Below are 14,896 nucleotides of genomic sequence, written 5' to 3' on the forward strand. Positions count from 1 at the left end.
ATACCGACGACAGAATCTTAATCTTATCTATTATGAAACAGGAGTGAATTTTGCGGTTACAAATTGTTGCTTATTAGAATTTTGAAATCTGAACATTTTGTTTATTATTAATCTCTTAAGACACTGTGCTTTCCAATATCCTTTTCTGCATATAATGTAACGTTTTTAAAATGTTGTATTTTGTTTTTGCTTTAGGAGGGAAAACAAGCTTCCCTGGCAGCTGACTTTTCTATCACACAATTTAAACACATAGGCAGGCTGCTGATGGTTCATGGTCGAAACAGTTACAAAAGATCAGCAGCACTTGGTCAATTTGTCATGCACAGGGGCCTTATTATTTCAACTATGCAGGTATTTTAACTTTTATGTTTCTATAATGCCCACAAAATGTCATTACGCTTAAAAATATTTATTGTGAAAGTTTTAAAATTAATAATTTCATTTGATTTATTGTGGTGCATTGCACTGCATGGAGAGGGATAGTAAAAAAAAAAAAAAGAAAGGTAATTGACTAATACATAGTTTTAAAATGTGTGTTCTTTTTTTCAAGGCTGTATTTTCTTCAGTCTTCTATTTTGCTTCTATCCCTTTGTACCAGGGATTCCTAATGGTAGGGTAAGTTAAAATCAATAGTTACAATACCAGGTAACATTTATTTCAGAATAATTTTTTTTTTTTTAAGAAAATATTGGTTTCTGTCCCATTCCTCATGCATTTGTGGTTGATGAACTAACAGGTGCTGGTATGAGCAAAACAGCATCCATGTAGCAGAGGTTCACAAAGCAACCCAACCTCCTTTACCAATCCTCAGTGCTGAACCTCTCAAAAGCAGCACAAGATACCAAGCATCCCATTGGCATGGCCTTGTAGAAATAAAGCTAATCCTCTAAGGAAAAAATCCCAAATACTGAGGTGTATGGGTAAAAGGCAAAAAGCTAAGTTGATGTTGCATTTCAACATCAAAGCCCGTGGTCCAAATACCTGCATTATGGCAACTGCAAAAGCAAGTGAACTGAGCATATCCTGCTTAGTGAAGCAGTTCGATTTTAACTCAACGTAACATATTTTATTCATGAGTATGGACCTTTATCCATTATCAGTTTCCAATTCCACCCCTTTTCCACCCTAAAATGTCTTTCCTTTCTGAGGCTAGAATGTATGTACTCTAGTCTGCTCCACACGTTTGAAATAGCCATGGTTGCAAGCATAGGTGGGGTGAAAATACTGTGCCTTGTTAACAGACCAGCATCATTGTCTTATAATATTTTTTACTTATGGAGCATCTGAAGACTTCAAAACTCTTTACAAGTATTAAGGAATTTTGGCCCTGGCTTTGAATCTGCATAACAATCAAGAAGCCATTATCCTTATGAGACTGTAGTTTGGAGTGGAAGAGATCATGTGCTCAAGTCACAGCTCAGAGTCAGGCATGACTGGATCCTGTGCAGTTGTAAGGCAGGAGTCCTCAAAGTGTTGCCGAAACAAGTCCTTTTAAGTCGCATATGACATCATGATGATGCGTGCATATTTAATTACTAATCTAGGTGTTTCTCAAACAGTGCTCTCATAAATTAGAAAACTCTCTCTCTATTTGTCTGTTGACATCAGTGGCACCTAGAGGCCCCAATCAAGTCAGGGTCCTAGGCATATAGTAAAAGTCCTTGAAGAATTTACAAATCCTCTAGAAAACCATATAAAAAAAATGATTTGTGGTCCAAGGTCCACTGGTCCTAAGACAGCATGTGTTTATCAAAAATCCAACCTACTGGTTGGGCTGATGAGATCCTTTGCATCATCTTGTCAGGGACATGACAACACTTATTTCCAAATTCCATATTTCCATGTTTGTTTTCATATTGCATTTACATTACAAAGATGCTAAGAATAATAGATGCAACAGTGGATTCGTTGTCTTGTCTTTCTCCTTTTAAAGACCTGGTTACAAAAGTGGATTATTGAGGTTGGTGACTGGAAATAAGTTAGGTGGTTGGTTTGTATACATTTTTGTTAATGTAGTCATGGTCTACCATTTTACACATTTGGCAGCTCTCAGAAGAAGCCCAGGACCATGTAAATTAGAATTGTTAAACTTATATGGGTAAGTTGCCCAGAGCTCACCAGTACAACATTCACTCAACCAGATTTACTCAAACTTGAAAAATCACACTGAAAGGATTATTTGATGTTAATAGGTTGCTTATAAAGTGTACAACTGAATGATTTTTACATAGAGGCTATTTATATGCTTTTTCTAAGGTATGCAACCATATACACTATGTTTCCAGTCTTCTCTTTAGTGTTGGATCAGGATGTGAAGCCAGAAGTGGCATTGCTGTATCCAGAACTTTATAAGGACCTCACCAAGGTATGAATATACAAAGTGTTGATATAAATTAGATTCATTTTGACTCTAGTATGCCCAAAAATCTTTGCAGGTTATTATACTCACCCAATGGAGATGTTCCAGGTAGGACAAACTCATAACTAGGCCATCTGATTTCCAGGTGTTCTTTGTTGTTGTTGTTGTTGTTGTTATTGATTAGGTGAAATAATACAATACAATATAACGTATGGGAGGTTTTCTAAGTTTAAAATTATGTTTTAATTTTAGAAATACAATTTTAAGGAGAAGTTAGGCTTTTTTGATCATTTTAGGTAGAACTGGATAATCTAATTGGTATAGCAAACAGCCCAGGCATTTTTAAAGATCTATGGTGGTCTGTTTTTTCAGTATTCACTCCATTAACAGATTCTTTATTCATAACCCAGCTTCTGTTTGTGTATAGTTTTCATACCCTGCTTTATTTAGTGTGCAATTGTGCATCATAATTATTCTCAACTGTTCTGGTAAACAAGACCCATTCCAAATATCTCAGGCACAAAAGAGCTCTTAAAACCAAATGATTTGAAAAAACACTTATCGAATGTACTGAACTAGCTGTACTCTCAGTGGTTTCATCTGGTGATAAGCCATACTGCTTTGTTACACAAAACTTTAGCATAATATTTAAAAAGAGCAAAACTGGTTGCTGAAATAAGATCCTTCTAAGCTTGCTCTTTGAGCTGTTGTACAGGCCATCCATGTTTAGAAATCGTTTCAGGACTTCTATTCCTTAGGCGAAAGGAGATCATCGTGGCAACTCCCAAAGAATCATAATCTCCTTGCAAATCAAACACTACCCAGATCAATCTCTAGCTGGGTCCTTAAGATGGTGTGACTGAATAGTCAGATTGTCCATCACTGGCAATCTTGCTGTGCCTACAAACCTTTGGCAACCATGTGACGGCTGGCCACGTAGCAGCATTCATTGGCACAAACTCTTGGATGTGTATTTTGTGCTGGCTATGAAATCATTTGGATAATTGTGTTCAGTGCACTCTTGCACATACTCTAACTGTTTTGTCTGTTTGCCTCATTTGGTATCAGTATTCTAGGCAACTTACAGGGATAAGGAGTACACTTTTTACTATCAGTCCTAAGCTGTATCAGGCCAGGATAATGTTTTTAGTCTCAGTCTAACTCAACAGAATGGGTTAACCATCACTGTCTGTGGCCATGCTATTTTGAAATCCATTTCTTTGCTGAGTGCAGATTCACATCTGTGTGGGTGTGATCAGCTCTTTCATGGGCAGAAACAGATGTTTTCTTATGCCTGCTTATATTTTCAGTGCTTGCACTTTCTTCAAAGCCCTAACGAGTTTCATAAATCCATTCATAGGATACATGAAACATGTGCATATACACATGCAAACAAAATTATGTGTTCTTTGATTTATACATGTGTAAGCCAATTAATTTTGATTGGGACCATGATTTGTTTACTGCCACAGGAAGACAAAAATTATTGGGTAAGGACGTAATCTATAGAAACTTTTAAAGTAGTAAGCGCTCAGTGTTTTAATGAGTAAAAATGGGCACTGTGTCTTAACAAATGGCTATTTGACATTTAAAGGAATATGCAGTGTTGTAACCCTGTCAGTGCCAGAATATTAGAGACAAAGTGCGTGAGGTAATATCTTTCATTGATTGGACCAACTTCTATTGGTGGGAGAGACAAGCTTTCAAGCAAAACAGAGCTCCTCTTCAGGACTGGGAAAGGTTCTCAGACCTGAAGAAGAGCAGTCTGTGTTGCTGGAAAGCTTGTCTCTCCCACCAACGGAAGTTGGTCCAATAAAAGATACTACTTCACCCATGTTGTCTATTTAAAGGGATGGTTAGCGTATACTAGACTAGATTAACTATGGTCTTGTTTGGTATCTTTGAGATTTAGGATTGCAGTTCCCACATGCATACATCAGAATTTACGAATATAAATCCTCCCCAAAAAATTTAAAAGCAAACCAAGTAACAATTTTAGTATAACTATAGGCTTTCTAAAAGAACCAATAACAGTTACATGTAAAATGCAGGTTTGCTATTTGTATTCTACAATAGTTTCCTGAGTTTTGGCCAAAATTATGAGTTTTCCACACAAATTCTAAACTAATCCTGGAGATTCATATCCAACAAAAACTTTGCAGCCATGTCACATGTAAAATTTTCTCTGTGTAGTTGTAAAATTAACATTTGCCTTTGAAAGAGTAACTCTGATGAACATCTAGCTAGTCTGAAAATCTACAAATCAAGTAGATTTTTCTACTGTGCTTAAAACTAACCTGTCTTACTTGTTTCCTCTAGGGAAGATCTTTGTCGTTTAAAACCTTCCTCATCTGGGTTTTAATCAGTATATACCAAGGTAGGAGAGAACCCTAATTTTACTGGACTAAAGATTTTTTGTCTACTATTAACAATATTGTTTTTCAGCTCCAGGTTAAATTCCCAAAGCTTAAAATTTCATCCACAGTTATATATATTGCTTTCTGTTTATCTCGTAAATCGATATTCTAGCAGTGTGCCAGACCTATTCAGGACACTGTGTGGATTGGTATTTTTATTGATGTATGTTGCCTAAAAACTGACCTTTTTTAATTAAATGCTAATCCAAAAAAATTTTAACAAGTGCTTATCATATTGCATACACTCCACAGTAGTTTTCTTTCATTGAATGACAGAAGTACTGTTTAAGAAATCTGAATTATGTAATCAGTGAAGAGTAATGAACCTCGTTTTGTCTACTGCTACAAATAAATGAGAGATTGTTGAAAATGCAATTAATGGTTGATCAAGTACATTACGCTGAAATGTATTTAATGTTCTAATAGTCCTATTTTAATTTTTGACCATCTTATTTTTATTCTTTTGTTTTACACACACAATGTAAAATAAAAGTTAGTGGTGTTCTGACATAAGAAATTACTGGAGAAAGTTTTCATGATAACTGATACATTTTCAACATGCATTTGTAAAGATGAATGACCCAAAATATAGTTACAGATTGACTGTGTAACATGTTGTGTTCCTTTTCTAGGTGGCATTCTGATGTATGGAGCCCTTCTCCTTTTTGAATCTGAGTTTGTACATGTTGTTGCAATTTCTTTTACTGCCCTAATCTTGACTGAACTCTTGATGGTTGCACTGACCATACGAACGTGGCACTGGTTAATGGTGGTGGCTGAATTCTTCAGTCTTGGCTGCTATGTGGCCTCTCTTGCATTTCTAAATGAATATTTTGGTGAGTAGCTGTAGAAAATCTTTGCCTGAAAAAGTACACTTTCTAACATACAATTCTTTGTAATCTTTTTCTCATGGTAATTGCATGTTACTCATGCAGATCTGAGTAATATACTTTGTGAAACAGCTTCATCCAGTAGAATATGACTTCAACGTGTATGTAAAGACACTTTTCATGACGAACTCTAAAATGCTCTATCATTTATTTCTCTTTAGGATTTGTAACAGATTTTTATATAGTTTATGTGGAAAAAATTGTATTCAAGACACAAGCTTTTTATGCAATGTGCTTCGTTTCAGTGACAAAAATTCAAACTGCTTTTCATCTTGAATCAGCTTTGAGTAGTTATTAGACATACAGTACTGAAATTGGGTGTAATTTAATGAAAAAACATACTAAAGAACCAGCTTTCAAAACTTTTAGGGTAGGTCTACACTGCAATAAAAGACCGATGGCTAGTCTGGGTCAGCTGATCCGGGCTCATGGGGCTTGGGCTGCAAGGATATAAAATCACAGAGTAGAGTTTTGGGTTTGGGCTAGAGCCCAGACCCGGACCCAAATGTCTACACTGCAATTTTATAGCCCTGCAGCCTGAGCCAGCTGATCTGAGCTCTAAGGCTTGATCCCATGGGTTTTTTATTGCAGTATGGACATACCCTTAGTGCAGGTCTACACTTAAAAAGCTGCAACGGCGCAGCTGCACCACTAGAGCACTTCAGTAAAGACACTACTACACCAACAGGAGAGTTCCCATTGACGTAGTTAATCGTTGGTTGCTATGTCGATGGGAGAAGTCCTTCCATCGACATAGTGCTGTTTATACTGGGGGTTAGGTCAGTATAACTACATCGCTCGAGGGGGGTGGATTTTTCACAACCCAGAGCGACATAGTTATACCGATGTATGTTTGTAGTGTAGACCTGGCCTTACAGCATATCTACACTACAAAATTAAGTCTACCTAACTATGTCAGCATATAGCCGCCACAGTAATTGCATCGCTTGTGTATGTCAACACTTTGCTCCTTGTGTTGGCGGCGTACGTCCTCACCTGTCAGTGTGGAGCATTGTGGGATGGCTTCTGAAAGCCAGCAACAGTCTGAAAGCTTACAACAGCAATGTAAGCAATGCAGTGTGTGCACTGACACTGTGTCAACCTAACTACATCAACGCTGACTCTGCCTCTGGTGGAGGTGGAATTATTAAGTTGGTGTAGTGGGCGAGTTACATCAGAAGGAGCTAAATTTTAGTGTAGACACTTATAGCTAGGTTGTCGTAAGCTGCCTTGCTTTCACCTAACTCTGTAGTTTAGACCAAGTCTTAGGGTACGTCTATACTTACCTCCGGGTCCAGCGGTAAGCAATCGATCTTCTGGGATCAATCCCGGAAGTGCTCACCGTCGACGCCGGTACTCCTGCTCGGCGAGAGGAGTACGCGGAGTTGACGGGGGAGCCTGCCTGCCGCCTGTGGACCTATGGTAAGTTCGAACTGAGATAGTTCGACTTCAGCTACATGAATAACGTAGCTGAAGTTGCGTATCTTAGTTTGAAGTGGGGGGTTAGTGTGGAAGATAGAAGGCACCACCAGATCGTCTAGTCTGACCTCATGTATGTTACAGGCCCCCACACCACCCAGCCCACCCCCCATTTCCCCCGCCCAAGCTCCAGAATTAGGCCAAAGTAATACAGTTCTCAGAAAACTATTGTGCGCCACAGGCAGACGACAGGAGGGACCCAGGTACATCAATGTCTCAGGCCTCTGCAGGTCAGTGGAGTGTTTTAGTGAGAGAAACCATGATGACATATGAATATTTTACTCCCATAATATAAAAAGATTTCCAGAAATATAAATGAAATGTTATTAATTTGTTGATTTTAAATCTCTAGATAGTAGATAAAATACATTTTAATGTTATGTAAGTAATATTCAAGTCTATTTGATAAGGTGGCAAAAACAGTCCAAAAAGACATTCCCACTTTAAATAATCATTTTTCATATATTGAATAAAAATATTTGAGTAGGGAAATGTCCAGAAAAATATTACTACTGGCCAAAGCCTGGTACAGTGAAGGCCGGCAGTATTCAGTGTTCTCCATGCATCTTCTCCCTGTGCAATTTAGATACGACCTACAATGGACTTCTCTTAATTTCAATATGTTGTAATGGGCATTGCTGTTGCCTGGATTACAGCAACACCTAATATGTTAGGCACTTTCCAAACCTGAGAGTCCCTCCCCTAAAGCCTTTGCAATCAAATACCCACTAATGACTAAAACAGTATAAATTATATCATTTGAGACCTAAACCAGATATGAAGGTCAGACTAGTATAATAAGGAGACATTCTGACCATGTGTGTGGCAGGTATTCAGGTTCTGGGACTTTGCATAGAGCTGAAGGCTTTATTCTGTTGGTTCCTGGAAGACACCAGTCCAAGTGAGTCTCCTTAGATCCGATCGAAGAGCATAAAAGAATTTGTGTATCACTAAATTAGAAGGAATTACAGTGTGAAACAGGAGACTTTGTAAGAAAATCCTTAATTGCCAATTTCAAAGGAAAGTCAGGCCAAGATTTATTTTTCTTAAATTAAATTACAATATACCATACCCTTGTCTCATGGTCCCTTGTCCATCTAGTACTCCTGAGAGAATTTTGTGCCAAAAAATTTTTTCTGCGCACAATATTTTAAAATTCTGCATATTTTACTTGTCAGTAAATAAATGTGGAGGCTCCAGCATGGCAGTGGGGAGCACAGGCCACTGGCTGCACAGAGGTGGGAGATCATGCAGCAGCCTTCCTCCCCCCACCACACAGACTCAACAGTGAGGCTGCACCTGACCCCTGACACAGCGCCAGGGCCAGGCCTGCCCTAGAAACACCCTGGGGCCCTGCCCCTCCATACCAGGCACACCAAGATAGCAAGCAAGAGGGACAGTCTCACGCACATGCCCAGCCCTGACCCCTGATCCAGGTGTGGGGTAAGCAGGCTCATCCTGGCAGGATCCAAGTGTGGAGGCGCTTAGTGTGAGGGGATCCAGGTATGGGGTCAGAGGATTCTGTATGAGGCAGTCTGGATGTGGGCGGCTTGGTGGGGGCTCCAGGGGGATCTGGATGCACAGAAGCTCCTTGGGGGTTCTGGGTGCAGAGGGGAGGGGTCTGAATGCAGGGTGGGTGAGGCTCGGCACGGGGGTCTGGGTGGAGAGGGCTCCAGATGCAGGGGAGGGTCTGGGTACAGGGAAGCTTCGGATGCAGGGGGTGAGGCTCAGCAGGTGGGATTTTGGGGGGTTCTCAGTGCAGGAGAGTGAAGCTCAATGGGGATGGTCTGGGTATGGGCCGGTCCAGATGCATGGGGGTTGGACTGATGGGGTGCAGCTCCCCATACAGTGACCCCTTCCTCCGCGGCTGAGGAGAGATGGGGATGGGAAGCATGGGAATGCAGAGCTTCCTGCACCTAGAGAAGGTTTCTGAGGGTGGATCCTCCCCAGACCCAGCCATTCCTTGCAGGGGAAGAGCAAGTCCCTTACTCCCCAGCCCAGCTGGGACTAGCAGGTGAGCCTAGCACAGGGTAGGAGCCGCCATCTGTGGCGTCCCCAGCCCCTGCCACCTCTCCTCTGCAGTGATTTACCTCTCTGCCAGCTGCTCCAGGCACCCAAAATGACATGCCTGCACTGCTGGGCACGTGACCGCTCTTGTGGCTTCTCTTTGGTTCCTTGTCAGAATGTCATTTTTCTGTGAGGAAGCAAAGAAATCTGCGGGGGACAGGAATTCAAGGAGTAATCTAGGAAAATGCCCAGTAGATTCCTCCTGCTATATAAGGCATACTTTGATGTGAAAATGCACACTCATTATTGAAGTGCTGTTTTCTAAAATACAACTGTGTGTCAGGTGTGCTCAGTTTACAGGACAAAGAGGGCTAGAGGGTGGGCAAAGTTGAATTGCAAATCCTGAAAACCTCACCTAGGATCCTAGAGTCTGTCTTTTCCTTCTTACTATGATTTAAAACAAAAAAGATTGTGCAGGTTACATTATTCCCTCAGTGACACCTGTATAATTCGGTTAGCCTTCAGTGTGATTTCACAGGTGTAATGGACAGGAATTTAGAATAGAACCCTGCGCCTTCTCTCTTAACTACATTGGCTCTGAAGTGCTAACAGGAGTAAATGTCACTAAAAACTTACTTTCGTCATAAGTCAGCCAATATCTGTCTATCCTAAGGTTTTTTGTAGCTAAAACTGAATACGCACAGGAAACAGATCTATTTAGTAAGAAGCTGCCATTTTTTACTTTTCAAAGTAAAATCTTACTTTAAGTATTAACTAGTTGATTCTGGGTCTTATAAAACTATGTTCTTTCTGTCTCTCAAATCCCCACACATTAGCCTCTAGATATTGTGCAAATATTGTAGCAATAATACTTTCTACCAATATCCTTTGAAAAAGCTCCACCTCCTGCTTTTGGGTACTCCTGTTACTTCCTAGATGTCAGGAGAGGTGAATTTTAATTATGCCACCATGAACCTATTGAATTTGACATTTCTACTCTGCATCCTTCTGGATCTTCCCTTGCTGGGTTTTCTCTTTGTGGACAGAGGCTTTAAATGGGAGGTAAGTGGGTTGGCTACTGAAGTTCCACAGAAGGACTGCACATGGCAAGGGGCCAGTGAGAACAGACACACATCTGGAACTTTTGGTCAAATGGCCATAGCTTTATTCAACTCCAGGAAAGCATTTATTTCTGTCACAGTTCAGGGCAACTGCACCTGTATTCCCCTTCTATGATCCCTTGAGGGCACCTACGTTAGGCTCCTGTCTCCTCAGCTATCACCTCTCTTGGCTGGAGACCCATGTGTCTTTCTCTCCTGACCAGGATTTTTCCAGGCTGCACAATTCCCTGCCTATACTCAGTCAGAAAATTAAGTTTTTGGATAACACATTCAGATAAGCCATGTCCCCCTCTATTTTTATATGAATAAGAACTTTTAACTAAATTAATAAAGGGTTTTTTAATATATTTCTTTTGAATGAGCATGTTTAACTCCTAAAAGTAATAAAAATCACACATTTGGTGACATACAAACATTGGAAAGATAAAAACTAAAAATATTTGACCCTTTCCTGCCGTTCTAACTTAGGCAAGTTACTCATTAATGATGAGTGTAGAATTGGGCTCATTATGCACATCTCGATGACATACAGTATACAGACTTATAGTGTATTTAGACAGACTTGAAACTAAATCCTGTATATTTTGCAAGGGACATAGTTTGACTAATAATAAGTATACTTACCAGAGCATTAACATTTCTCATGCTGCATCTTTCTAAAGTGAATTTGAACTCAGTTTTAAACTTGTAAGCTTCATTTGACTGTTGATGTAATAACTTATACTTTTGAGTCTCTTCAGGTGATATAACTTGGAGGGAACTGTCTGGCTACTTGTATTTTTAAAACATGCTTAATTTTAAAATATATTCAACTTTTCAAAATGCCATATTGTTTCAACTATATTGCATAGCATGAAATTATTCAGATTATTCTGATTAACACCACTTATATCTTTCTGATTTTCTTACCTATTTCATTTTGTATAGCTAATCTTTTCTAATTTCCTTGTTTTTCTATAAATCTGTCCCTTTCTTATTTCCTTTCTTTGTAACAGGTATAGGCAGAGTGTCTTTTGGAGCTTTCTTAGGTAGGTAGAGTTACAATTTCCTCAAAGATAAAAAATACAGTAGAGAAACAAAGCCAAACTCACTTAAAAAAGACATTGCTGTTTCTAGTTTTCATGGGTGAATAAACTGGCTTCTTTTAGAAGACCATTATAAATTATAGGTAAGCTAACAATGTGTTTTTCAAGATATCTGGCTTTGTGGCCTTTGCATATGATTAGAATATAATCTGAATTTTACAAATATGACTAGGATTTCTCTAACAGTTTCAAAATGTCACAAAAGACTAGAAGTGAGATGTCTAGCATTGCTGAATTAATAGGAATAATGTAAACCCTATCTCTTCCAATAATTGAGGCACAAGGGTAAGGGACCAAAGTAATTTAATTCTCCTGACTTGATCTTCATTTCTACAACCAACATCTCTGTTGATGACGCACAGAAAATATGCCTCAACTTGCTGCTATTTATACAAATGGTGATGTCATTACATGTTTTCTCCTGTGAATATTCTTTCTATTTTTTGGCTAATTTTCACATCTGTGGTATAAGGAATGTTGGGTCTAACTGTCTAGTTCACAGAAAATGAATCGAAAAATGGAAGGTGGGGTGCAAAATATGTTTTAATATTAAAATATCTGAATGTGAATTTGAATTCTATCTTGGGGAAGACATTGTAAGAACAAGAGAAACCACGTGAAAATGAAAAAATGATTCTAACCCTTAAATGGATTCGTGAGTTTGATTTATTTTCCTAGTGAGAATTTGTTCTAAACCCAAGCAAAACTGACGGAAATGTCAAGTAGGGATCAATAGCAAACTTTTCTGTACCAGAGAAGCAAGTCATGCAAGAGTCTACCACTTCATACTTTGTAAATAGTCCGATTCTTAGGAAAGCTTCACCCTCCCTCCAGCCACTTTACTCTGAGTAAAAGGATGGAGCGGCATAAAGGGGCCCTAAAACTCCTATATATGGCCCAAATTGATTAGATAGCATTAACAAATAATAAAGATAAAGGGGAACACTTAGAACTTACAAGTGTATTTCTAATTTAGTCAGTGTTAATTATAGGTCTTGGATAATAGCATATGAAAACAATGTATAACTATTTAATGTCTTTTCACATTAGTGGAAGTCCAAGCATCTACACTACCACCTCTTATAACTTATTTTCTCTTTTTTATTTCTACAGATGTTGCCTTTATCACGACTGTGACCTTCCTGTGGAAAGTGTCAGCTATCACTGTTGTAAGCTGTCTTCCACTTTACATTCTCAAGTACTTGAAGCGTAAATTTTCTCCTCCGAGTTACTCCAAGCTTACCTCGTAAAAGTGACAGTTTTTTCACCCATGCCACTCTGAGAATTACTTAAGGTCACAAACTGTGCTTCAAGTGACAACATATTTGGGTTGGGCTAAAGAAAGAAAAACTAAAACAAAATTGAGTAAACAGCACAAAAAGGAGGCGGGAACATCTGAGGTAACATAGAGAACTACACTTTACTGATAATATCAAAAGTAAAATAAACTTCATTTTCTTCACGTTGATTTTTTTACTTTTTTTCAATTGCTACAAGTAGAAAATAAACTGAATTTACCTTTGAGTTGACAATGCTTCTGAATGATTTGATTGCTACTGTAAAGGATGTTTTTCCTACTGCACTGTTCTCTTGCAAGTTGAACTAAAAGCTTATTTAATAGTAAATAATTTCCTAAAAGATTCAAATTATTTCCTTGTTGCTTTTCTATAGGAATATTCATTCCCATTTACATACAGTATAAAAAAACCTAGATAATGTAAATGCCATTGTCCGTATTTGCTGCTATATATTACTCATCCTCAAACATTGATAATATGCACTATTTGAATGATGTACAGATGTCTGGATAGCACAGTATTACTTTAGGAGCTGTTGTCCTCTTTTCTGTACTCTCCATTGCTAGCATCAGTAAATATTAACAGATATGTGAATTCCGTTACATTGACAGCTGTTCTTTAAATGCACATGGAAGCCAAGTTGCACAAAATCTGTAAAAAAAAAAAATTCTGTACATAATTCCATTGCACCTACTGATTTGTACAGAACATCAGACATTGCTGTTCAGTAAACATAAAAGTCTAGTATATACTGGACATATACTATCCAGTTTGTATATGTAAAATTGCAAATAGATTGTGTCAAGGTACATTTCTATGTATCAAAAGTCCAGTAAACATTGTATTAGCTAATATGTTTAAATTGCCTTGTAATCTGTTTACTTAAGTTACTCAGGTAAAAAGAAACAAGATTAACAATTTAATGTTAGAGTAGGAAAATCCATCATCTTCCAGCAGGCATCTTTTATGTGTTTTATGAACCAGATTGTTGGATACAAAACTTGTAAAAAAACAGAGGTGCAGATTCTCAGCTGCTGTAAATTTAAATAGTCCCATCAACTTCAGCAGAGCTGTGGCACTTCACATCTGCTGAGGGTCTGCCCCAGAAAGTGATATTCTCTAAGATGATACAATCTGAGGGGTCTACATTTTATGTACTGTATTGGGATACTGCGTATATGTTGTTTTTATTTCCTGTTGTGTATAAGTTTGCTTTTTCAAGAAATGTGTAACAGATTATTTGGCATAGTCTTTCACCACTGAAGGAAAAATCATAGGTAATCCAGGCTTCTCTGTTAATGAGATTTATTTGTACATTTTTTTAAAATACCTTATATTGATCTCATCTTATCATAGATGTTTTGTTTGACTATGTCTTTTCTACACAAATCCTTTAGTGTCTGATAATGTGCCCCTTAAGTCATAATTATTATATTGTGCGAGTGAAACTTTTGAGATGATAAATAACCTAACCACTTCCAGAAAACGAGACTGTTGCAGAGCTATTTGGACTGCCCTTCACTCCATTTGGTTTGTTTTTTGATGGTTTTTTTTTTTTTCATAATAGCTATTATCTGCTTTTTATTTTTTAAAATTTGCATTCTTCATTATAAAAGCAATAAAGCCTAATTTCTACCAAATATTATTGATATATGTATTAAGCTTTGTAGTAGTGTTTCTTTTAAGTACATAAGCATTAGAGTCATCAAAATAGTTTGCTGTGCCCTTATGAAAAATCATTTCTGTATATCTCCACAAGATGTCACTGTTTTTGTACTAGCTGAAACCTTTTCTCATTTTATGTCAAGGTTGCCAAACTATTCTGTTTAGTTTAGTTTAAATGGTCATATTTAAGTTAGTTAAATATGGCCTTATTTTGTTGCTGATTTGCTTTAATTTCACCTTTCCGCCAATGAAGCATGAGATTATTTTGGACCATTGGGTGCATATAAACAATATGAATTAATCCACAAATGATTAGCAAAGAGTAGTCTGCAGTATACAACCATTGTTAAACTATACGTGATTGCTCACAATAAAAGTCATCATTAAAGTAAAATCGAATAGATAAGCAAAAGCTTATACATTGTTGACCACCTTGTTTCTCTCTGTTATATATAATATATGTGCACACAACTTTGATGTGGGGTAGAAAATTAAATAAAATCCTAAATCTAACTGGTTACATGTAAGGAATAGTATTACCTTAATGCAGCTATGTACGAGAGCTAAATTATCAT

The 14,896-nt window shown here is 37.9% G+C and overlaps 1 protein-coding gene across 3 annotated transcripts in view; it reads left to right on the plus strand.

The window, feature by feature from the left end:
• ATP9B (ATPase phospholipid transporting 9B (putative)) overlaps positions 1 to 14,298 on the plus strand; it is a 291,535-nt gene extending 277,237 nt beyond the window's left edge. For 2 of the 3 annotated variants that reach the window (XM_054019115.1, XM_054019116.1), the window contains exons 24-30: positions 196 to 351; positions 551 to 615; positions 2,257 to 2,365; positions 4,679 to 4,736; positions 5,409 to 5,612; positions 11,269 to 11,301; positions 12,472 to 14,298. In XM_054019115.1, coding sequence (XP_053875090.1) covers positions 196 to 351; positions 551 to 615; positions 2,257 to 2,365; positions 4,679 to 4,736; positions 5,409 to 5,612; positions 11,269 to 11,301; positions 12,472 to 12,608 — 762 coding nt within the window. In that variant the 3' untranslated portion in view covers positions 12,609 to 14,298. The remainder of the gene's footprint in view (positions 1 to 195; positions 352 to 550; positions 616 to 2,256; positions 2,366 to 4,678; positions 4,737 to 5,408; positions 5,613 to 11,268; positions 11,302 to 12,471) is intronic. The other variant, XM_054019117.1, reaches the window with a different exon arrangement.
• The last annotated feature ends 598 nt before the right edge of the window (positions 14,299 to 14,896 follow it).

This window comes from Malaclemys terrapin, chromosome 2, assembly GCF_027887155.1.
Source record: "Malaclemys terrapin pileata isolate rMalTer1 chromosome 2, rMalTer1.hap1, whole genome shotgun sequence".
Classification (NCBI taxonomy): domain Eukaryota; kingdom Metazoa; phylum Chordata; order Testudines; family Emydidae; genus Malaclemys; species Malaclemys terrapin.